The 24,804-nt window shown below is 35.6% G+C and overlaps 1 protein-coding gene across 2 annotated transcripts in view; it reads left to right on the top strand.

Annotated features, from left to right (window-relative positions):
- The window catches only part of UBE2W (ubiquitin conjugating enzyme E2 W), an 83,260-nt gene that overhangs the window by 46,253 nt on the left and 12,203 nt on the right, over positions 1–24,804 (top strand). Inside the window, exons 3-6 of one of the 2 annotated variants that reach the window (XM_081816140.1) lie at positions 1,620–1,722; positions 11,937–12,092; positions 15,740–15,815; positions 24,607–24,798. In XM_081816140.1, the coding sequence (XP_081672266.1) occupies positions 1,620–1,722; positions 11,937–12,092; positions 15,740–15,815; positions 24,607–24,620 (349 nt within the window). In that variant the 3' untranslated portion in view covers positions 24,621–24,798. Of the gene's footprint in view, positions 1–1,619; positions 1,723–11,936; positions 12,093–15,739; positions 15,816–24,606; positions 24,799–24,804 lie in introns of those variants that run through there. The other variant, XM_081816141.1, reaches the window with a different exon arrangement.

The raw sequence follows: 24,804 nt of genomic DNA, 5'->3' as shown, positions 1-24,804 counted from the left end.
GAGACTAGGCACATTTATTAGTTTATGTACTCCTCTAAGTCCATAGTATGTGGGGTGATGACTAGAACCTCAACTTCATATTCTCAATATTATTTCCTTTTGTTTTCCTGTACTTAAAGTAATAAATTTTTATACCTAAAAAGTTTAAGATGAAAGGAATTGGCCAGCGCTTTAATTAGGATTCTTATGATTGGTCCACTTTTACTTCTCAGTGTGGCCCCATCATTTTTGCCACCATAATCCTTATTCTACTCCCCTTTTTAAATTTTTATTTATTTTTTAAAATTCATTTTATTTTTTAAGAGAGAGAACGAGTGCATGAGTGGCAGGGGGAGAGAGAGAGAGAATCTTAAGCGGGGCTTAAGATGCAGGCCTGAGCTGAAATAGAGTTGGATGCTTAACTGACTGAGCCACCCAGGCGCCCCAGTTTCCCCTTTTTAAAATTAATTAATTAATTAAATTTATTTTTAAGATTATTTAATATTTGATAGAGCATGAGCAGGGGGAGGGGCAGAGGGAGAAACATATTCCCCCCTCCTCCCTTTTTTTATTTTTATTTATTTATTTATTTTTTTTTTTAAGATTTTATTTATTTATTTGAGAGAGAGAGAATGAGAGACAGAGAGCCCGAGAGGGAGGAGGGTTAGAGGGAGAAGCAGGCTCCTCGCCGAGCAGGGAGCCCGATGCGGGACTCGATCCCGGGACTCCGGGATCATGACCTGAGCCGAAGGCAGTTGCTTAACCAACTGAGCCACCCAGGCGCCCCCCTCCTCCCTTTTTTTAAAAAGAGCAAGAGATACGGGTGCCTGGCTGGCTCAGTCAGTAGAGCATGTGACTCTTGATCTCGGTATTGTGAGTTCAAGCCCTGTGTTGGGCGTAGAGCTTACTAATAAATAAATAAGTGAGCAAGAGATAAATGTACAGATTATAAACAGATTTATAGTCATGATTATTTTATGTGGAAACCAAGTAAGCTTATAAAGAGGCCATAGAAATCTCTTCTGAGTTTTATTAAACAACTGAAACGTGAGAGACAAAGGAAAAGCAGTATAGAGCCTTGAATAGCCATCAGAGTAAGTGGACTGATGTTAGCTTAGCTTCTTTTTCCTGTTTAGTCTCTAGAATACTGATGAAAAGATGGGTCTAACAGCCACAATTCTCTAGTCGTCGTTGATACGTACTTCGACCATAGCTTCTAAAATGGTATCAGAAAGGCAGTTCATTAGTTTGATGTTACCTATAAAATCTTTTCAGTCATTGTGAAAATAGTATTTTAGAAAAATAAGGTAGCATAAATTGAGTAGCGAGAGTACAGGCTTTGGTGCCAGCACACTTGAGTTGGATTTTCATTTTGTGTTTTCAGACCTGGATTAAAATTTGGCTCTGTCATTTGCCAGTTGTCTGACTTTGATCTAGTTACTTAACCTTTGAGCATCAGAGAAGGGTGTTAATACCTACTCTTAAAATTGTTGGGAGGATGAAGTACCCTGTTGCACAGGAATGACTCTTACCCCAATGCCTGGTATACAGAAAGTCTTCAGTGTTCCCTTTTCTTTCTCATCCCAATTCTTCTTATATGAAGTTTTTTAATTTTTTTTTTTTTTTTTTTCCTATTCTAGGTGGATTGTAGACATGGAAGGTGCACCAGGTACCTTATATGAAGGGGAAAAATTTCAGCTTCTATTTAAGTTTAGTAGTCGATATCCTTTTGACTCTCCTCAGGTAACTGCCTTGTTTTTTAAGATTTTATTGTATTTTTAGATTATAGCAAAATACTAAATTAGTGACTTTTGACTAAATACAAACTTATAAAGAAATCCATTGTAATTATGTGAATTTGTTCCTTTATCTTATCTGAATATAATCAAGATCTTATGAACATTTTACTTTATTGAGATTAGAGCTTTGCTGCTCTTGTACTTCAAGAATTTAATATTATTTTTTATGAATAGATGTTAGCAGAAAAGGGGATGGAAATCTAACCCAGGCCCATGGGTTGTGGGAGAACTTAGCATTTTGGAATAACTGGAAGCACTTATTCCTAGATAAGATGATAGAATGATATTGTAAGGGGGCAAGTGCTTTGTTGAAAGGAACACTTTGATTTTGCATTGACATGCTATCCTTGCAGTTTTTTAGTACTATAAAGATAGAATATATTACGAGATGTTAAATATCTAAACATAAGCTCCAAGTCTTATCATTGTAATTTGAGGCACAGTTATGTAATGGGTTAATACTCAGACAAGGGATAATGGTGGTAGAGGAACTTTTTTGAGAGCTCTTAACTGAGAGCTGTTTAACTGTGGTGAATGATTAATTTTTGGAAGTTAGAGGAAAGGAGACTCTAGGATGACTTCCAGATTTCTGACTTGGTGAGATGGGTAAATGAGTTACTAGTGGCAAAATGATAAGACTTAATGCCAGCTCTGTGTAGTACTGCTAGATAATGAGGTTCTGCATCTCAAATACCTAGAACTTTGAAGTGCTGAAATATGTTATTTTTGAGGAAAATCATATTCCATTGCCACTTTAAATAGAATATACCAAACAGTGTAGGAGTATAGATGGAAGTCAGTTATTGTAATGTGCTATAAGTACAAGAAATCTTTGTTTTTAATAAAGGCACAGAATTAAATGGAAATGGACTCCTTGAGTTCTGCAGTTTTTGTGTGAGCAGAAAATAAGATTAAGAAACTCATTTTTATCATTTTCATAAAAATAAAGCTAAGGGTTATGTATTGTCATGACCTCTAGACCTCTGTAAGCATGTGTAGACTATGATAAACCAAAGCAAACATCTTCCTTCTCTCTAGAAAATGATCTTCATGTTTTATAGCCTTTTGACTTATCAGCATCATTTTAGATTGTTAATCCTTGAAGGCAATGGTATCTCCTTGTCACCTTCAACCTGTTCTTCACTTTAAATAAGTTTGTTGAAGGTATATGAAGAAAGAATGTGACTCACCAACTCTAAACTGTTGACTAGGAGGATATTGGAGAAGGCTTACTCCAGGAGCCCACAGATTTTTCATCAGAGGAAAATAGTATCTCTATAAATATGAACCAAGTCAAAGTGTCCTCTAAATTCTCTCCTTAGTATTTAAATCTAAATCAAATATCAAACTCTGAAGCATCATTTGAATTTTATCTTGAATATTTCTGTAAGAGCATTTGTAATGGATTCTGTCATATCTCAAATTCTTTTTTTCTCCTTCCCTGTTTTGACTTCTTCCCGCTCTTCTGATTCTTCTGATTTTGGTGTTCCTAGGGTTCTTTTTTCAGCACCCCCTCATTCTCACTCTTTTCTCTAACATCTTCAGTCATCTTAAGCAGCTAACTCCCAGACCTACAGTTCTGTATACAACCTCTTCTTTCTGAGGTTTAATTTCACACCCTTGTTGGATATCACTACTTGAATACCTCCAGATGTCTCAAATGAACTCCCATCTTTTCCAGCAACAAAATAAGGAAAAGAAAATTTTTTTCTCGGGTTATTGTCCACCTATCTGCTTGCATTGAAATTCTTCCCTTTCCCTCACTGTTAAATGCAGTTTTTCACGTCCTTTGCGGTGCTTAAGTCAGTCCACTCTTATCCTACTGTCAGTGCTGTAGTCCAAGTTTCTGTCTTTCATGTGGACTAATACATAGTAGCCTCTAGTTCTTTGCACTCCTAGCCATCCATTCACAGTGCTGTTAGATTTCTTTGAAGGTGCAGTTACCTCATTGATTTGCACAGATACACAGTGCCACCACCACCACCACAACTATCACTACCTCCCTAAAACCTCTAATGCTTCCTTATTTTCTGCAGAGTCACGTCTAAAAACTCTCTAGCTTCTCATGTAAGTCCAAACTTAACCATTTCAGCCACACATTACCTCCGTGCCTTCTGCTTTGTAGTAATATTTGTAGCATACTTTCTGATGTAACTTCCATTCTGATTTTATCTTGTAACAGCTCTGATGAAGTGGTTAGGGAAGATGGATTCATCCTCATAAGTGAAGAAATTGAAGCTTTAGAAGTAAAGTGTCTCGTTCATGGTTTAAAAGTTAGCTAATAGGATAGTCCACAGACTCAAACCCAAGTTATACCTTTCCATACTGTCAATTAGGTGTGAGTACCAGAATGGGGAAGATGCTTATTTATCCAGCCAGTATTGTTCTCTCTAAAAGTGAAAGATAGGGACGCCTGGGTGGCTCAGTCGGTTGAGCGTCTGCCTTCGGCTCAGGTCATGATCCCAGAGTCCTGGGATCGAGTCCCGCATCGGGCTCCCTGCTCCACGGGGAGCCTGCTTCTCCCTCTGCCTCGGTCTCTCTCTCTGTCTCTCATGAATAAATAAATAAAATCTTTAAAAAATAAATAAATAAATAAAAGTGAAAGATAATACGTAGAATGATAACTTTGAAAGCTCTGGGGCAGTCTTTTGGAAGAGATTTTGTATCACTTTTTAACATCATTCTCATGTCACAGTTGTATATTCTAGTATCCATGATTGAGAAAATAACAGAGGTGCTCTAAGTCTACTAATACTTTATAATTATTTTTAAATTTTTATTAATCACAGCATCTATTTGATTATAAAATAATGATAATGGTCTAGCAATCAGTTGCTTGATGTGCATACAGATTTTGGATTTTTCCAATAACTGGAACTTTCCAGAGGTCCATTGCTCTGGGGAAGTGATTAGAACCACTAAAGGGCAGTAAAATTCCTCATTCACCAAAGATTTTATTTGATGAGACCCAACAGCATTTACACTTACTAGAAAATTAGTCTTTGATTTCCCTATGCAATAAGCAGTATTAAGTTTATCACTACTTACAAGAGTAGAATTTGGGGAAATAACCCTAAAATAAACTAGTCTCATTGTGAACTTACTACTTCTGTATCAGTAAGTTAGATCTGTAAGACCATAATAAACTTTATAGTTTGCTGGGTTTTCTTTTCCCTACTAATTATAATTAATTTCTCATGTATCTCACTTTACAGTGAAAAAGCTGCCTATCTAAAAGAAGGTGTTTGGCCCAGTCATTTGCTTTAAAAGAAAGGACAATAATGACAGCAAAACCTTTTTAATATTGGGAGCAGAGATGAGGCACTTTTCCATCACTGTTTTCTACTAATGTGCACTTACCATCAGCCATACAGAAAATAAAATATCTTTCTGTATTATATTCTGTTTTCCTGTGAAAGGATACAGGTAAATGATTGGCTGATTTAATGTGTAGTAGACCTGAATTATGTGCCAAATATTGTGCTCTGTACTTTAGAAACGAAAGAGTACAGAAATTAAAAGGTGTTGGGCCTGCCTTTAATAATTGGTTTAGTATTTGGATAGGCAGATGTGGATGCATTCATTCTGTAAGTATTTATCTAGTATGTGTCATAGAATAGACCCTGTACTAGGTGTTGGCAGTAATAGTGAAGAAGACCAAATAAAAAACCTCCTTAGGTGGAGTTTGCATTCTTGTAGAAAGAGACAATAAACAGTAAGCAAAAACATACAGTATGGAAGATGGTGGAAAAAGTAGAAAGGGGGATTGAGGATGTTGCAACATTGGATAGAGCAATCAGGGAAGATTTCACTGAGAAGGTGACCTTGGAGCAGATATCTGAAAGAGGTGAGTGAGTAAGCCATATGAAGTATGGAAAGAGCGGGTGAAGAAAAAATGCAAAGGCTGTGAACCTGGAGCACATGTGGCAGGTCCCTGGAGTGGTATACAAATGAGGGGAAGCCAGGGCGCCTGGGTGGCTCAGTCGGTTGGGCGGCTGCCTTCGGCTCGGGTCGTGATCCCGGAGTTCTGGGATCGAGCCCCACATCGGGCTCCCTGCTCAGTGGAGAGCCTGCTTCTCCCTCTCCCTTTGCCTACCTCTCTGCCTACTTGTGCTTTCTCTCTCTGTCTGTCAAATAAATAAATAAAATCTTAAAAAAAAAAAAAATACAAATGAGGGGAAGCCAAGGGCATAGCTCTGAGAAGTAATTTGGGCTGGAGGATCTGTCATGGATTGTATAGCCCATTGTAAGAGTTTTGGTTTTTACTCAGAATGAGATGAAAAACCTTTGAATATTTTGAGCAAAGGAATGACATAATCCTACTAAAATGAAAAGGAAAAATTTGGCTGTTGTGTAGCACATTGACTGTTGGGTGTACAAGGGTACAGGGAGACCAGACAACTCCTGTAGTAATCCAGGTGAGAGGTGAAAGCTAGTAGTGGAGGTTGTGGAAGATGGCCATATTTTGGACTTATTTTATTTTATTATTATTTTTTTAAAGATATAGTCATTTGAGAGAGAAAGAGAGCTCAAGTGGGTGTAAGGGGCAGAGAGAGCGAGTCCTTAAGCAGACTCCCCACTGAGCAGGGATCCCAGGACCCTGAGATCATGACTTGAGTCAAAAGCAAGAGTTGGTCGCTTAACCAGCTGAGCCATCCAGGTGCCTCTGGACCTATTTTAAAGGTTGAGCCAACAGGATTTGCTAATGAATTGATAAATATGAACGAGAGAAAGGAGTCAGGGAAGACTCCACAACTTTTGGCCTGTGCAACTGGATGCACCATAAGTTGAAGTATGAATTGTATGCTTTGGGAGCAAAAGAAAAAGCAATGACTGGTTTAGAATAGAATGAGGGGGCAAAGAGAAACCTGTTTGTACTGGGACTTAGAGCAGAAGAAGAGTTTATGTCACAAGTGGAGCAAATCATGAAAAGACATGGTTTCTTCTGAGATTTACGAGCAAATGTAGTTTTATGTATCAATAAATGGAGGGCTACAGCAGGAGATGAAAAAGGAAGTATGTTTTGGGGCTTATCCAAGAAGAGTCTTGCAATATAAAGGATTTGGAGATTTATCTCAAAGGAATTGGGAGGTAATAGTCACCTCGCCTTTCAAACTGTGAAGTCTTCAAGTTTAGTGTCTACCGTTTTTGCTTCTTTTCCTTTCTCCTTCCTCCCTCACATTAGCAGCTCTTCCCTTCCAGATATCTTTGACCTTAAACTTAACCCCTTCCTCTGTCAAAACATCCCATTTGAATGCAGTAAAATTAAAACACATTATCTTGTAAGTATCCTGGTTATACTTTGTTTTTAAGCTTTTCAACTCTAATTTTTGTTGAAGAAATTTTAGGCATTTTAGAAATAGGTGGGGAAGTATTTTTTTAGGGGAAAGAGGATACTGTACTTAGTTGTGAAACCATACCCGTGCTAAAAGTGGTGATGAAAATATACTTACCTTGATTATAAAGCTTTAGAAGCACTGGGGCAAAAGAGTAGTCGCTTTCTCCTCATTCTTATTCCCCTACCTATTCATGGCACCTTAACCCAGACCCTTTGGTTCTGTTGCTCAGCACTCCTTCATTGCAGAGATCCAGAACCTATTTTCATAGTGTTCTCATCCTTTTATTTGTTGTGTCATTTTCCTTGCTCTTTCATGTGATGGTGGTTAAGCTTTCCAAAGTCTTAAATAACCATTTTTATTGCCTGAAATTGTCTAGCATCTAGGACACCTGACGAGGAGAAAGGGAACAGTGAACCCTGTTCGTTGAAGCCCTGGGGGTAAAGCAGAGGGAAGATAAAGAAGACTGATAGGCTAGAAGAACACAGCTTACAAAGGAGAGAGAATGGTTTACCATCCAGGGGAACCCAAATTTAGTTTCATTGTATCCAGGAATTTTGACTTTGTAATACTTGTACAATTGCACGGTAAGGGTAATTATGGAAGACCAGAAAAACTATTAATATTGATGCTACTAATACATATTAAGTGAGTAAAAGGGGAGAATTGAATTAAAAACTACACTAAAACTCCAGCCCCCAGTTACTTTTGTCAAATATTTACCATTTATGCTAGATTGTCTACGTCATATACTATTAATAATTAGATACCTGATTACAACAAATTCTGCTTGTATGTTCAGTTTCTGTAGTTGCCCATTAAGCATTGTCATCTACTTATAATTTTAATAAGAGAAAGCATTCCCTTATATTGTCCCTGAAGAAATCTTGGTATCCATGTTATATATTGGCTTTTATATTTTATAGCTTCTTTCATACTGCTTATTCTTGTAATATGTGTTTTGACCTAGTTTGATGCTATATTAGGTGTCTCACTTTCTAATTAGTTGCAGAACATTAGTCTGAACATAGTAGCATGCCTTCCTTGTGGTCAGATCTCAGTATTGTGGGATCATTCAGTATTGAGCTTGATTGGAAATCCTTATGTACTCATAAATATAAATTTCATATTAGAAACAGTTACCTAAGCTCCATCCTCTATTTTGTCATTATTGGTGGCTTTCATTCTCAAATTAGTAGTTTTATGAGAGACACTACATTTGGTACCAAAAGTTACCCAGAGGTTGACTTGCTTAAAACTTCAGGTTGGGGGGCGCCTGGGTGGCTCAGTTGGTTAAGCGACTGCCTTCGGCTCGGGTCATGATCCTGGAGTCCCGGGATCGAGTCCCACATCGGGCTCCCTGCTCGGCAGGGAGTCTGCTTCTCCCTCTGACCCTTCCCCCTCTCATGCTCTCTCTATCTCATTCTCTCTCTCAAATAAATAAATAAAATCTTTAAAAAAAACTTCAGGTTGGATGTGGGATATGCTTGCTTAACTCCAAAATTATGATACTGAGCCTAGTTTTCTTAGATCTCACCTGCTCTTTAAAATATGCCATACTGAGGGGCGCCTGGGTGGCTCAGTTGGTTAAACGACTGCCTTCGGCTCAGGTCATGATCCTGGAGTCCTGGGATCGAGTCCCGCATCGGGCTCCCTGCTCAGTGGGGAGCCTGCTTCTCCCTCTGACCCTACCCCTTCTCATGCTCTCTCTCATTCTCTCTCTCTCAAATAAATAAATAAAATCTTAAAAAATAAAATAAAATAAAATATGCCATACTGATAGGGAGATGTTTGGAAATTTAGATCCATCTGAGTACTGCTTCTAATGCAGACTCTGAACTTCACGTGTGATTCACATGCATTAGATCTAAGATCCTTTTCTAAAATTGTGGCTTTTTTTCGTAAAACAGCTTATTCTTTAAAATCTGTAGTTCCATTTTATTGTTTGGTTTATGAATATGTGCAGTTCTCTGGTTGTTAACTGTTTATATGACTAAGTTTGAATTTGAATAAATTACTTTAAAAATAAATATTTTAAAATAAAGAAATTAGCAAAGTTCTTATTTATTCCCTTTGGTTTCAAATTCATCATATTCAGTTGTCTTGTTAAATCTGAGTTTTATCGGCTACTTGGGATTCCCCCAAAAAAGTTTTTTAATTCTGAAAACAGGTAATCATCTCTTAAGCTTTCAGACCCTGCTTGGCTGCATTAAAATAACTGAAATGTCCATTTCCTCCTTTGGATTGTACCATGTGTTAAATAAATGAGGATGGTTAAGAGCATGATCTTGAAGAAGTTCAGCCTTGGTTACTTTCCCCATCACATGCAAAGAACCAGAATTGCAGAGTTTACATCAAAACTGTGGAAACTGCTTACCAGCCTTTTTACATGAATAAATTGTTGAAAAAAGTTTTTTCTTTTATTTCAGGAATTCATCTCTGGCATGTAAACTCAGCCTTTCCATGTTTAGACAAACTTCTAAAATTCTGTATCTGGCAGGTTAGGCCCTAGGGGTTACCTATAATATGTGCAGCTAATTGAGCCCTCTGTTTGGTTGCTGAAAGTTTCAGGCTGGCTGTATTTGCCCTGCATGCAGCATGTTAAAAAGCCCCAGCTTTTTTTTTTTTTTTTTTTGCTTTGCTTTGCTTTTTTTAAGATTTACAGAGATCTGATTTCTTTTTATTTCAGTGCCCTCAGCCTTCAAAGCTGTTTCTGTCTCGATTTCTGGCTCTCTTCGGTGCTTATCAGTGTCTGCTGCTCCTGCTGGAGGTGGCCTCTTCTGCTTTCCATCCCTTTTCCTCTCGCCTGGTTTCCTTTTGCTTCGTGGTGACTTCTTGGCTCTCAGGCCAAGTGATTTAGTTCATAATCCGTTCTCTCCAAGAGCACTATTGCTTTCCTTCTGCTTTGTGAATTGGCTAGTCAGAGCATGTTGTGATAACCTTTGTATTTTGCTGTCTGTGTATTTTCCTTGATGGTTGCTGATGCATTGATTAATTTTTGCCAAAGAAGGTAACTTGGCAGTTCTTCCTTTTTTGGCACTTTCAGAGCACTATTCTGTGTGACTTTTTAAAAAGGAGACCTTACTGGAAAAGAAATATCCTTTAAAAAATATTTGTGGCCAGGGGATAAGGTCTTGGGCATTGTTTGTATTCTTAAGGAAAATATCCTACTGGTCAAATGGGATTTTGTGGCAGAGTGAATACCCCAAAGCAGATGCATGTTCTGCGAGATTTGTAAACTCCCACTCTAGACATCTATAACACATTGTGGGAATATCAAATGTATAGAATAAACTACATGTTTATAAAAAATAAAATTTACAATAATTGTGGATAGACTCAAAAGTACAGAGCTGCGAGACCATTTAAGCAGTCAGTTCCTTTTGCAGAGCAGCCCTTTTTTAGCAAAAAGTGATGAAAAGGATACTAGCACTGATAGATAAAATTGAGATAAATGATAGGCTTCAAACACAGCTGTGCTAAAGTAGGGGATTGGGTTCTGCAATCAGGAAGGGCAAATAACGTGATATCCCTTATTTTGAGACTTATTTTAGTTTTAAGCTTTATTTTAGCTCTTTCTAGTGGGACTGGAGGGTGCATGACCAAAATTTAAAGAAACAAAAAATATGCAAGTGTGTAAAGTCATTCCTTTGAGGAAAAAAGTTCCTTTTGTCCTCTTGTATTAGCTTCAGCCAAGGAAACAAGTTCCATATGTTAGTAGTATATTTGAAATATTAGAGGACTAATAAGCAGACGCTTAACAGCTGAGCCACCCAGGCGCCCCTTGCATTTATATTTTAGCCAGATCTTCAGGTGATGTTTTTTAAGGTTAGGAATTAGTAATTACTACTAAACAACAGAGTAAAAATGTTAGATCTTACTGCAGTATAAAATTCACATAAAGATTGGTGGATTAATTTTTATATCAAAATAAGTAATTTTTTATGAAGTAAAATATAAACATCCTTAAATATTAGACTTCTATGTCTTTGTCCTTTGCCCTACTTTGGGCTGTGCTTACAGATGGTTTGGGATGTGTGAATTCACTCTTCTGCCTGTTCAGATGCTTAGCGTAGATATGTTTAAGAAACACTACTGTTGGGATACTTAATGAATTATTAGGGCAAAGGAAGGAATAATAGTTTTATTATCTTTCAAAACAGTGCTGAGGCAAGGTGGAGAAAGGAAAAACTGTTAGAAGAATTGAGTAGAAGAAAAGGCAGAGAAAAACTTGACTCATTCAACTCATTTTTTGTGTGTGTATAAGCACATAGTTACTTGCTGATCAGTAAGTAGTTATTTGTACCCATGATAATGGACGAGCCAGTTTAGAGGAGATGGTATATATAACAGTTACTTCCTTTTGCACGTAGTACCTTAGGTGGTAGCATTGTTACAGGTGGAAGGGGGTGTTCCTGTCGCCTGTAATTCATGTTGTCTCAAAATTGAATACTTTTGTATTTGTATATGCAGAGAGCAATGAGTAGAATTTGAAAAAGCATTCTTGATACAGTTTTCTTTACTGGGCCAAAAATGCATGGTAATTTATAAATTTTTAAAGGGAATTTGTGAAAAATAGCTGAAATAAAAAACAGGTGACCTGGATTTTTTCCCTGTATGTACCGTTTCCTACATGCTCATTCACACAGTGAAACCAGTACTTTGTGGATCGATAAGAATAAACAACAAGCAGTTGTTTATCTTGTTTCTGGCACTTATTTTGTTTTTAATTCATTTTTAAAATAATAAGTTCTGTGGAGAGTATTTTATTTCTTGGTAATACAGAATATTTGAGTGTTAATGGAATTTTATTCTTTCTTAGGTCATGTTTACTGGTGAAAATATTCCCGTTCATCCTCATGTTTATAGCAATGGTCATATCTGTTTATCCATTCTAACAGAAGACTGGTCCCCAGCGCTCTCAGTCCAGTCAGTTTGTCTTAGCATTATTAGCATGCTTTCCAGCTGCAAAGAAAAGGTAGGACTTCTCAGAATTATTCCAGGTAATATCTCTTTTTTTAGTTTAGGTAGAAAAACTATTATAATACATAATTTATGTGAAGGAAGGATTTAATGCCTTTTATTAAGAAGTTATAGATAGTATGTTTAGTAATAGATTAGAAAATTATTTTGATAATCTTTCATTGAACATAGAAGTCAGACATTGTTTTATATTTCTTAAACAGAAAATTTCTGCAGATGTTCTTAAATAATCTGAATTTTATTTCTGTAACCATGCACAAGGCAAAAGTGTATAAGAAATTCTCATTTCTAGATTTCACAGTGGAAAGTCCCAAGAGAAAGTTTCATAGTTCCCTTCTCCCCTCTGCTGGCTCCCACCCTATCAGCCTCTTTTAGGGAGTTTCCCAGGAACCAGAGCTTTCCTATCATACTGATCATCATGATTAGGTTGAAAGAGGAAGGTTAGATTACCAGTAGAATTTTCAGGACTTTTACTCTAATTCTCCTTTTTAATCCACAGATTCTATGTCTGATGGAAAGGTGAAAATACCAGAAAGAAAAGTCACATGAGTTAAATTTAGGATACCCTCTTAAAGTATCTAAATCCTGTGTGCATTTCTGGCCCTCTTGTCATTTCTGCCTGAGGGGCAGTGTGTAGCACAGTGTTCATGTATTTCTATATTTTAAAGCCTCTTTTCTTCATGAGGGTTTCCTTTTGTATTGGGTCTAAAGGAGAAACAACCTTACCTTACAGATTAGGGATCTGTGGGGTTATTATAGCAGTTTTACCCCCCTGTTTTCTCAAAATTGAACTATCATTTTTACTATATTAGTATTTAGAGAACTTTAAATTAGTATTTAGGAACTTTAAGTAGTTCATATTTAAATGATAGGTTATCTAGACTCTGAAACACTCTAAGCCACTGTTTGCAAAGTGAGTTTCTTGAAATGTTAGTTTCATAAGAGGTTTCTTGGTGTTAGGTTTAAAAAAACAGGTTTTTTTGTTACAAAAAGCATGGGAAGTAATGGTTTAAATTGTATTTTTTTAATTATGGCATTAAGAGCATTAATATGCAATTTTATATACCATATAAGAAAGAAAAAACTTGTGTCAGTTAAACGATGACACCATTATTTAAAAGGCATGTATCCCCATTCAGGAATATTAAAATGTGCAGAAAAACGTACATCTTCGAATAGATGAAATAGGGTACACATAATCTAATTGTAGTATGACTTTTTAAGTTTCCTCTTTGCCTGTGGGCTTTTCTAGTTGCATTTTAAGGCTACACTTGAGCTTTTGTTAACCCCAAGGGCTTTGGAAACAAGTCTTACTCATTTATTGCTTCCATATTTTCTCTACCCCCACACTTCCACCCTCAGCACACACATAAATTTTAAATTTTTAGGTCTAGAGTAGAGTAGTTTGCGGTTACAAGGACTTCTGTGCCCTCATTAATGTTTAATGTCTTTAGAAAGGTGAAGTAGTAAGTATAGGATTTTAATAAGAAAAGTTGAGATAAACACCAGTGATGTGTGCACATAGCTCTTGCATGTGCCTTGTAATGATTAGCACTTTGTTTACATTTAATGTAATGATTTACAATAAATAAATAAATGTAATGATTTAATGTTAAAAACTAGAAAATGATTATATTCTCCATCTCCTTTATCCTTTTCTAATCCTCTCTATCCCCCTCACATTTCTGTTGTCTACTGCTAGTTTTTCCTTCATAGTTAGTATATGCCTAATTATTCCATTTAAATTATTGGTAAGCTATATTACATAATATGAACTAAATTATATTTAACCAAGATAATAATTTGGAAGTAATTCTGGCAGCATTAGTTCTGTGAAATGTGATAAAAATTCAGTAAAAGTTTATTAGGAACCTAGTAGATACTGTTTTTACTGTGCTAAGTACTAGGTTACAGAGATGAAGAGGAAACTTGCTTTGGCACTTAGGGGATCTAGCTCCAAATAAACTTTTAAAAGTCTTCTAACTACTGACCAAAAACTCTTCTTTTAAAACAGGTGAATTTTATTCTCTGGTCAATGTGGTTCTATGAGTTTCACTTTAATATTTGACTTGAATACAAATTTTAATTTTTACTATACATTTGGGAACTTTGATTTAGTCATAATTCTTTCATTCCAATTTTCTTTTTCATGGTCAAGGATGGTTCCCTAAATTGAAGGCCTTTAAATCTATCATGTCAGTAGATTTCAGTAGATTAAAGATAATTTCTGATATTGAGAGGTCTTTCAGTAATCTACCATTTATTCTTAGTGCCCTTATAATATAGATAGTCCAAACTTTCTAGCTAGTATTCAATTCCTAAAACAATTTTGGTAATCCATCTTTTTGTATAGTTACTTTATTTTCTAAGAACCAAATCTCCATGATCACTTAGTCAGTTTGGTTATATTCTTCAGCAAATAGAATGAGTGTGTTTTTCTTCTTTTTTGAAGATTGGTTGGGTTTTGTTTTTTTTTTTTTTAAGATTGGGTTCTAATCAATATACAGAGAAAATGAATTTATGAAATTATTTGTTGTAGTGGTAGCAATTTATTCCACATGAACACAGATTATGACTTTGCAGGACAAACAGCAACAGATTATTCTTTGAAGTTGTCAGGCATCTAATTTCATGATGCTAATTTTTCAGATATTTTCTCAAACTTTATCAGCAGGGTAATCTTGGGGTAGTGGTTTAACATCTTACACTATACTCTTCCCTTTTGTTAAGTTACTATTAATATTAACTTGTAAGGGCATTATTAGGCTCAACTAAGATCAGAGTTATGTACATGAGTTGTAGAAGTGCCAAGTGGACTGCCTGTTTCCCTACCTGCTGTCTAGGCAGTCCTACTCATCATTGCTTTTTGGTTGGACCTGTCTACTAACTTATCTACTAACCTGCACTCAGTAGCTTTAATACAAATTTGACATGTTTCCAGATTTTTGTAGAGAGTCACTTACTTCTTGTGTCTGGTCAATATCCAACAGTTTTCAGGGAAGTTGCCTTCCAAAATCTGTCTTCAGTTTTGTTGGCATCACTATTTCCGCTGAAGCTCCCTTGCAGAGCTGCCATATGTTTCTAATATTGTGCTAGTCTGGGCATATATATGGTAGAAATGCCAATATAGCTTTTCTCCCTTTTTCCTCTTATATATTGTTTGGAAACTGAATCCTTCGGTCTGTCTTTGGTGATACTTACCTTACAGGAAAACAGTAATTGTGGAGGTTTATAAGTTGCTGTTAGTTTCTCAGACAAACCTAGTTAGATAGACTTTTCTGTTTTTTTAGTTAGTTCACAAAAGTAATTACAAATTATTTCTAGGGAGATAAAATAAATGAAACCAAAATTCCTTAAAACCTAATGCTGCCACTTTGGGTTAATAGTCATTCTCTAGTAATCCCACTGGAACCTAATCCAAATCACACATGCAAACCCCTAGTTTTATGTATGTATGTATGTATGTATGTATGTATTTTTAATTCCCGTGTCAAGGGTCTACTTTTCCTGCAATATATTATTTCAGTTGTGCCACATGGGCATTTATATTGTTTTTAGACTCTTTGTAATAATTCTTCTAAAGCTTTTATTAAAACTATCTTCTTAAATCTTCCATTTTACAACCTCTCTTTTTGGTTTCAGAGACGACCACCAGATAATTCTTTTTATGTTCGAACATGTAACAAGAATCCAAAGAAAACAAAATGGTGGTATCATGGTAAGCAATTTTATTTTAGAATGATAACTTTTTAGCATTTTGGTTTGAAGGACTATATATCTGTTTGCTTGGGGAAAATAAGGGAATATATAACTGATGTATTTTTGTAATACGGAGAAGAGTCTTTAAAATATTAAGCCGTTAAATGGAGACATTGGACTAGATTTTTAATGGGGCACATAAAATCATAGCTACCATACAAGTAAAATCTAAAATTGCTTTAACATTTTGAAACGCTACCCTTTTATTACTAAAACAGGGTCCTTAATAATCTTCAGATGAAATTGGAATTCGTTATTGGGAAACCTATTACTTGAATAGAAGTTTTGATGTCTTTTGAAATTACTTAGTTCTGGTACTGTGCTTAGTGGCGGGAGAGGGTTCACATTGTGAGAGATGACCCATTTAATTAAAGAAAGCTCTTCCTGTTCTAATAGTTAGTCCTCAAGAATTTGTGGTTCTCCTGATTGTAGCTATATGAATACAAGTACTCTCACTGATTTTGTTTTACTGGTTTTGTTGGGAGAGTGCTAATAGCTTTATAACTGAAAACTGCAAGCATCTTTTCTAAACTGACCTCACTGCTTCCCTAAAGAGGTGTATTTGAAATGCAAAACAAAATTTTATATTCCTCAATGTACTTTTTGAAGTACGTGAACAAAACCACTCCCTGTGATTTTTTGTATCCATAGGAGCATTTCCTTTATTTTTCTTTTAAAAATGTTAGCCTAATAAATTAGAAATGACAGAGCTAATTAATAGGAATATGGCCTTTCCCCCTTACCTTTCTATCTATTGTGAAACTTGTTAACTGAGTTAATTTGAGTCATTTAAAAACTTTTTAAATTATAAGAGTTCTGTCGGGTGTTGGTAAGTGATGATTAGAATCAATACAATAGCACTATGCTAGCAGTTACAGGTTAGAAAACACAGTGAAAGAATGCCAACGAAAAGATGAATATTCCAGCTAATATTAATGACAACTATAGATGACCTGGAAGAAAAAATGACAAAACTTGTAAGAGCTATGAAAAAATAAATTTATATATAAGATCTGAATATATAGTAAATTGGATGTCACAAAACCAATGAGGAGAAAAATTATTTATTTAGTAAGTAATCCTGCTAGGAAGTTGGTAATCATTTTGGGAAAGAAAAATTTACATTTTTACTTCATATGTAAAATATTTCCTGTGGGTTGAGTTGTGTTTTTTTAAGACAACAAGAGAAAAATGTTTTTTGTTTTTTTTTTAAGCTGAGTATCAACTCAGAGGAAGGAAGAATTTCTGAAGTTAAAAGGAATCACAAGATAAAACTAATGATGTATGGGGATTAACATAAGAATAAAAAAAAAAGGAATCACAAGAAATTAAATAGTTATATGAAAATTTAAACCTTTTAGAAAACCTTTTAGAAATACCTCAAAGCACGGTCAACATAAGGTTTAAAAATGTGAAAAACAATTATGGCTTATTAAAAATGAAGACCATTTATGAAAATTGCTTAACATAATAAATACAATTAATTAAAAGTGTAGGCCAAAAAGTTTGCAGTAATTACAGATTTAGTATTTTGAAACTATTACTGAATTGGCAGAGTTGAGTAAAATGAGTGCAGTGCCAGAAAAGAGTAAAGGATAAAATAAAATAGTACTTTCATATTTGCTGATGGTATAGCAAGTGCAGCAATATTTAACAAGCTCAAAATTTAAGATCAAGCCTTTTGTCTCAGTTACCAAACTTCTGAGAATCCATCCTAAGAAAATCATCTTTATAACAAGACCTGTTTTATACATGGAATGTTCAGTGGAGCATTATAATATACTCTGTTTCTTATCCCTCCGTGTGCTATTTTCCTGGAATGAATCCTGCACGGGCACACACAAAAGCACCCTGCCTCAAAGAATCCTTCCCCTACACACACCGTCTTGGGATATCTTTCACCAAAGTCTTGCTGATTACTTTCTCTTTTAAGGAATCTAATAAACTTGATTACTGTGCCTAGAGCGCTGGTTTTGTTTAGTTTTTAAGAGATCCCCAGGTAATTCTGATGGAGCTTGTCACTTGAGAACTGCTGTTTCAGGGATTCTGAGATATAAAAGGACAAGTTTCCATATAAAATGAATTAATAATCAGACTTAAAGGCATTCTTTCTGAGCACTGAAGGTCTACTAAAACACTTAACAAGACTCTAAGAAAACGGCCCTTTACTTCAATTTACATTGCTGGCTTCTCATTCTTTTTCATCTTCTTGCCTTTTGGGACCAAAAACCAAACTGCCTCTTCTCTCTCTGCCTTTACAAGGAACCCTTCTGGGGGAAAAAAAAATCTTGAGTGTCACAGACCCTTTGGTCTTAGCATAGAAAGTTGCCAGATTCATAAAAAGTTAAGATTAGTCAATCAAGAATATTGACAAACACAACTAAATCAAACATTTTTTTAAAGTGTCAAAGGGTTTTTTTTGTATTTTTTAAATTTTTATTGTTATGTTAATCACCATACATTGCATCATTAGTTTTTGATGTAGTGTTCCATGATTCATTGTTTGTGCATAACACCCAGTACTCCATGCAGAACGTGCCCTCTTTAATACCCATCACCAGGCTAACCCATCCTCCCACCCCCTCCCCTCTAGAACCCTCAGTTTGTTTTTCAGAGTCCCATCATCTCTCATGGTTTGTCTCTCCCCCGATTTCCCCCCTTCATTCTTCCCTTCCTGCTACAAAGTTCTAAAGACAGTATAGTCATTCTATTTCAGACCCAACTTCACTAATAATAGAAAAATCCTCCATTGTCTTTTCCATAGTGTTTTTAAACCACTTGAGTTTTCTAATAAAACCAAAAGAAATTGTCTTAGAGTAATGAATTTTAAAAATACATATATTTTGAAAGTATGACCTTCTTTACCATTCTATCCTGCCCCAATGTTAGACAGTATATTCCTGTTTTTTTCCCCTTCCTACCTCCCTGGTAAGGAAATTTCAGAAAGATTACAATCTTTCAGGCCCTCTAATGCTGCCTTATATAGTTGGAAGGATTTATGAGAAGTCCTTTATCTAAGAATATTCCCAGAATATCTCATTACGTGCTTTTGAATAAGAAATGGAGAAAGGTCTGGGGCGCCTGGGTGGCTCAGCCGTTAAGCATCTGCCTTCGGCTCAGGTCATGATCTCAAGGTCCTGGGATCGAGCCCCACATCGGGCTCCCTGCTCGGTGGGAACTCTGCTTCTCCCTCTCCCACTCCCCCTGCTTGTGTTCCTTCTCTCGCTGTGTCTCTCTCTGTCAAATAAATAAATAAAATCTTTAAAAAAAAAAAAAATGGAGAAAGGTCACATAGTGAAACTAGAAATATAAAATAAATTCTTTAAAATAAAATACACTTCATATGTTATTTTTCATAGTAGTTTTTATCTGTTAACCAAGAAATTTATACTTTCACGACTAAAGTAAAAAGTCTTTTAATAGTTTAAACTATTAAATTCTCCACCTTAGCCGAGAAATAAGAAAAGAGAGGCTTTTCAAACTAAATTTAGTCTAGGGTTTGTGTAGGAATTCATTTTATCAATAAACAGATTACAAGTGTCACCCCACCTGCCCACCCCCCCAGTACAAATTAGCCATCTTTAAAAGGATCAGATTCTATTTCAACTAAATTATGACTCTTCTAGTTCAGGTTCTGGTCCCAGGTACAATACATTTTTTTCAATTACATATAATTCTGTTTAAAACATACTCAGTTTATTGACTAACAGTGACAGTTCTTATCTCAATATGTTTCCTACTCATGCTTGAACCCTATCTGAATCCTTCCCCTCCCCTCCCAGAATCTCTCTTTAATTCAACAGTTTGCTCCATGAATGACCCTCATATGAAATCAAGGACAGGTAATACTAGTTACACTTTTGAGATGATAGAGCAGCTGCTCTTTCATAAAGGGGGGTGGGTGTAGAAAAGCTTCTTTGAACTTTTCTTTCACCTTTAAAAAACTAAAGCATTTCAGCTGTGTAGCATATATTGTCTTTGCCTTTATAATTTGAGGGTGAGTTAAAAGCAATGTGAAAAATAGCTCATCTTGGCCTTATAGTTGAATTTGGAAAATCTTATCAATCATGCTCACTCATAAAGCAGGACATATCAACTCTTTTTGAGCTTTCCAGATGTCAGCCTATGTTTTTCTGTTTAGCTGCTTTAGTTCCAAAAAGATCTTCATTGATTAATCTTGTTCTCCTTATAACACCAAATTACCAAGAAATATGGACTCTTGTTATTTATTAGCATCATCTAATTCTGAAAGGATTATAAGGTCAAATCAGAGTCCTGATGCGACCTGCAGACCTAAACAAAAATATCAGAGACTGAACAAAGTCTTGCATGGAATTGAATGAACTTACTGAAACACTTAACATTTCAGTTTTTAGAAGCTAAGCAGAATTGTAGGCCTCAGGTACAAGCTCCATAGTCCTGTATGGTGCTAACCAACATACTTGGGTCAATGTGGGTCAGAGTGTTTGTCAGTATTTGCAATCAAAGAGGCAAAAGAGGTTTGGGTTTAGAGTCGTAATATCTGTGTGCTTCAGAGGGGGCTTCCTGGATGCAGGATGGATGCACTATTAATGAAAAACAGTAATTTGGCAATTCAGTAGATCTCCTGGTTTTAGAAGAGTAGGATTCTGCTGATACACCAAAATTGAGCTGCCAAATACCAGTGTTGAGTTCTTGGGGAAAAAACCTCTTTCAACTTAAACTATGTTCCACATTGTTAGTATATCTTGAAAATGTAGGCCAGTCACTGCTACCCTACTGTACTTGTAGTATCATAACTTACTCATTTCTTTTTGCATTTCTTTTGAGCTTCTTCTCTAGCTCCTATTAAAGTGTAAAGAGTTATTGATATGTGAATACATATTCCTTATTGTTACTTACCTGAAGTTTGCTATCAACCTGTTTTCCAGAATTCTTTTATAGTTTCTATTCACTGAAGGATTAAGGTCATATCTGCATTGGAATGCAAACATTCTGTGTTGCAAATTTAGCCAGGGGTCCATATGCTTTGAAAAATCAATTAAACAGAATAAGGTTAAAAAAATAAATGAATAAAGGGAACTAACCAAAGTAAGTATTTGAATAGACAACTCATTTCAGCATACAAAGGGGCTGAGTAATTTACCTATAATTCAGGGCTAGAATGGTCCATAGAAAACAAATATATACAGTTTAGTACACAAATGAATGAATGATTGAGCCTCAAAGTTCAAAATCATAAAATAGACATAATTGTTCTTGAAAAAGATAAAAAGTATCTTTTTATGGGATCATAAAAATATTTCAATAAGATAATAGAATCCATTAATAAAATGATCCATCTGTTTCCTGGGATCCAAATTGAACATAAACAACTTAGTTTCGTAAATGATTGCTTTCCACAGATGGCAGTACTGATCTGGTTCCTGAAGCATTTTCCTTAAGGTGATAGAGAATTGAGCAGTAAAGCTTAAGACTGTAATTGAGTATTGGCTTCAGAAAACTAGGCTTACAGGAGATAGATTGGCATGATGTTTAGATGTTATGTCCAATAAACTGTTGAGTTTATAAATTTGGGGAGGAGTAGAGGAATATCTCTTTTTTTTTTTTTTTTTTTTTACAAAACTATAGACTACATTCTGGTTCCATTCAGCTGGAACATTTCCTGTAGAATTCTAAGGATTATAAGGTGATAGGAACATAAAATTGTCTCAGACTAGTATTCACAAACTTTCTTCCCGCCTTATAGCTGTCCATAGAATTACCTATGTTAGTTGTGAACGTTTTTATATTTTCACTACCTTTTAGAATTACAGAATCACTTTCTAAATTCCTAAGTCCAAATTTTACTCAAACAGTCTTTTCCCTTTATTTCCTTCTGTATAACAATTCTTTTGTCTTCTGTGAAATCTTAAGTTGGTTAATCAAAAGAAAACTTTAATTCCCTAAACTGTGGAGATCGACAAACTTATGTGTAAAGATTTATTTTTGTCTTTCTTGGAAGTGGGATCCCACTTCATATCTATTGACTTACTACTGTGTTCCTTTTCTTCTAGTCTTTAATCTCTGGGAGTATCCAGGGAGGTAGTTTCCAATATAATGTGATGGTTGTGATGTCCATTAAAATGTGATGGTTCTTATACTCTGGGGAAAACTGACCTTCTTCTATAATACAGTTCTCTCTCACTCATATTTCCCAGAAGTCCAGCATGGTAGATGTCATCTCTTTGGAACTGGTTATTTGTATATTACATTTGAGGGTATACTTTTAATAAGGACTTCTACAGTTTCAGAAAAAAAAATTAAATGGTTAATCTGAGATTCTTTTTTTCAGGCCTTCATCTTGCTACATATACTTTAGCCAAGAGGTTAGATATATTGTGTTCTTTGATCATGTTTTTTTTTTTTTTTTTTTAAAGATTTTATTTATTTATTTGACAGAGAGAGACACAGTGAGAGAGGGAACACAAGCAGGGGAGTGGGAGAGGGAGAAGCAGGCTCCCGCTGAGCAGGGAGCCCAATGCGGGGCTCAATCCCAGCACCCTGGGATCATGACCTGAGCCGAAGGCAGACGCTTAACGACTGAGCTACCCAGGCGCCCCGATCACATTTTATAAACTTATATTTGTCTTGATCCAAGATGGGTTTACTCTAAAAACTTTTTTTTGTAAACCATCGTGGTATTCAATAATCTTTTTTTCATCTATCTAGGGAACTGTGTTTCTTTTGCTAACAAATTACTTTTTTGCTTCTTAGTGATGGCCTTTTTATTTGGGGGAGAGTTAGCCATGGCTTTAGCTCATACTTGTCTCCATACTTAAGTATTTGCTCATAGATTCTTTGATTACTTACAGCCATGATGGATTTGTAATGTTTAAGTCCGTGTGTCCCTGTGGGTCCAGCTATCAGATAATAGAACTCCATTTTCAAAACTCAGTAAGTTTATTTCTCTAAAGATAGAATATTCAAGGCAGGGAGTATTAGTCCTATTTTTTTTTTTTTTTTTTTAACATCTAATCCAAGGTAGGGATTGGGCTAGAGAGAATAGCTTTATATGGATTTCTTAATCATTTTGGTGGATTGTGGCACATTCTACAACAGCCTACTATACTGGAAAACTTCCAGAATGAACAACCTGATGGAGATAAATTTATGTTATCACCTATCAAAGATGATATATCTTTGAGATAAAAGCTTATGGTGGTTAATTAGGTACATGATGTTCAAGTTGAATTTTGTCTCACTTTTCTTATTGTATACATTGTCATGTGGTAGAATACTTAAGGTTTGACCTGTTAGGTAGAATTTAGTGCCATTTCTTAGCTTAGAGGTCTAAGTGTGATTAGTTTTAGTTTTTTCAAGGACCCTAGGGTTATAAATTACTCTGTTGGAAGAGTGATGTTTTAAGGAACCTCTTTACATTCTTAAGTGTTCTGCATTCATGACATCCATACCTCCTCTTTATTCCAAGTTCCACAGTAATTTAAGAAACAGATACTTTCATGTGACACTTAGAAGCTATACACTATCTGCTTATTTTCTTCTTAAAAGATATTCTTTCTTTGAAGAATTCTAATGATTTAGATATAGATAAGATTTATTTTAAAAATCTAGTATATTTCACCCTTTAGATTTCCATTAAAATATAGAGTGGTGGGGGGCGCCTGGGTGGCTCAGTCGTTAAGCATCTGCCTTTGGCTCAGGTCGTGATCCCAGGGTCCTGGGATCGAGCCCCGCATCGGGCTCCCTGCTTGGTGGGAGGCCTGCTTCTCCCTCTCCCACCCCCTCTGCTTGTGTTCCCTCTCTCGCTGTGTCTCTCTTTGTCAAATAAATAAATAAATCTTTAAAAAAAAATAGAGTGATGGAATATTCTACGAGTTTGCCCAGCATAGAAATCAGATTTACTGGTTTTTAGTTCTCATTGAGTCATTGGAAATGGGGATTTTTTATTAACAGTGTATCAATCCTAACATGGGATAGTTAGTAAAATATTTTGGCCAGTTTTTCAGCAATGCTGTCCTTGAGAGCTTTCACAACTCTTGGGTAGTTGCCACTAGTCTTGCTTCTTTCTAAAGCTGCTTTCTGAGGAGTAACCAGTCCTCAAAATAAATCCTTCAGATATGTCTTGTGAAATAATTTTGTAAAATAAGTTATGAACTCCACAATTATATATCTTACATAATGTGTTGAGGCTACCAGAAGGCATTACTAAATCTGTGGGGTTTTTTTAATGGCCTCATTTGTATGTGTATCTATATTTGCTGAAAAATGTATTTTTAAATGTATTTTCTAAAGAGAAATTAATAACATTATGTATTAATTGATTGGTAATTGTACCTCATTTGTGAAGTTATTTCCTTTATAGACTAAAGACACAACTTGCATTATCCTGTGTTAAATACCATGACATTGTTGGTCAGGAGTTTACTTCCTGTCTCATTACAACTTAAAATTGTTGCCCATAAAAGAACTCTTCAAGACTGATAAATCCTGAATATGTGCTAACATATATCAATTTATTAAATAGAACTAACACACTGATGCATCATTTAAGATTTGTGTGAACTATTTCTGTGAAAGAATATAACGTGATTTGTTTGTTACTATGTAATTGAACACAAACTGGACTTTTTATTTGCAAGGATTGGGGGAGGCAAGTCAGACATGTAAACCATGTTCTTCTTGAAATTATTTCTGTGTTAGACTAACGTGTGGGTTTTACTTATGCATGCTTGACTTTTTTAATTATCTTTTTTCTCCTTTTCTTAAAGATGATACTTGTTGATGCCACTGTTATCATCCTCCTAGCAGAAGATAGTCCTACTGAGAAAATGAGCACTTTGATCATTCAGTCTTTGAACTTTAACCTTTGACTGGAAGTGACCTATAGGCAATGAAGACTACTTCCTTTTACTGCATTTTTACTTGTGTGCATTCTGGGCGCATGTTGATCGCTGGTTCAGTCCAGG

This window comes from Leptonychotes weddellii, chromosome 4 (genome assembly GCF_054177405.1).
Source record: "Leptonychotes weddellii isolate Sample4059 chromosome 4, ASM5417740v2, whole genome shotgun sequence".
Classification (NCBI taxonomy): Eukaryota; Metazoa; Chordata; class Mammalia; order Carnivora; family Phocidae; genus Leptonychotes; species Leptonychotes weddellii.
Note: the sequence above shows the minus strand (reverse complement) of the source record. Positions and strands in the feature narration are given on the sequence as shown.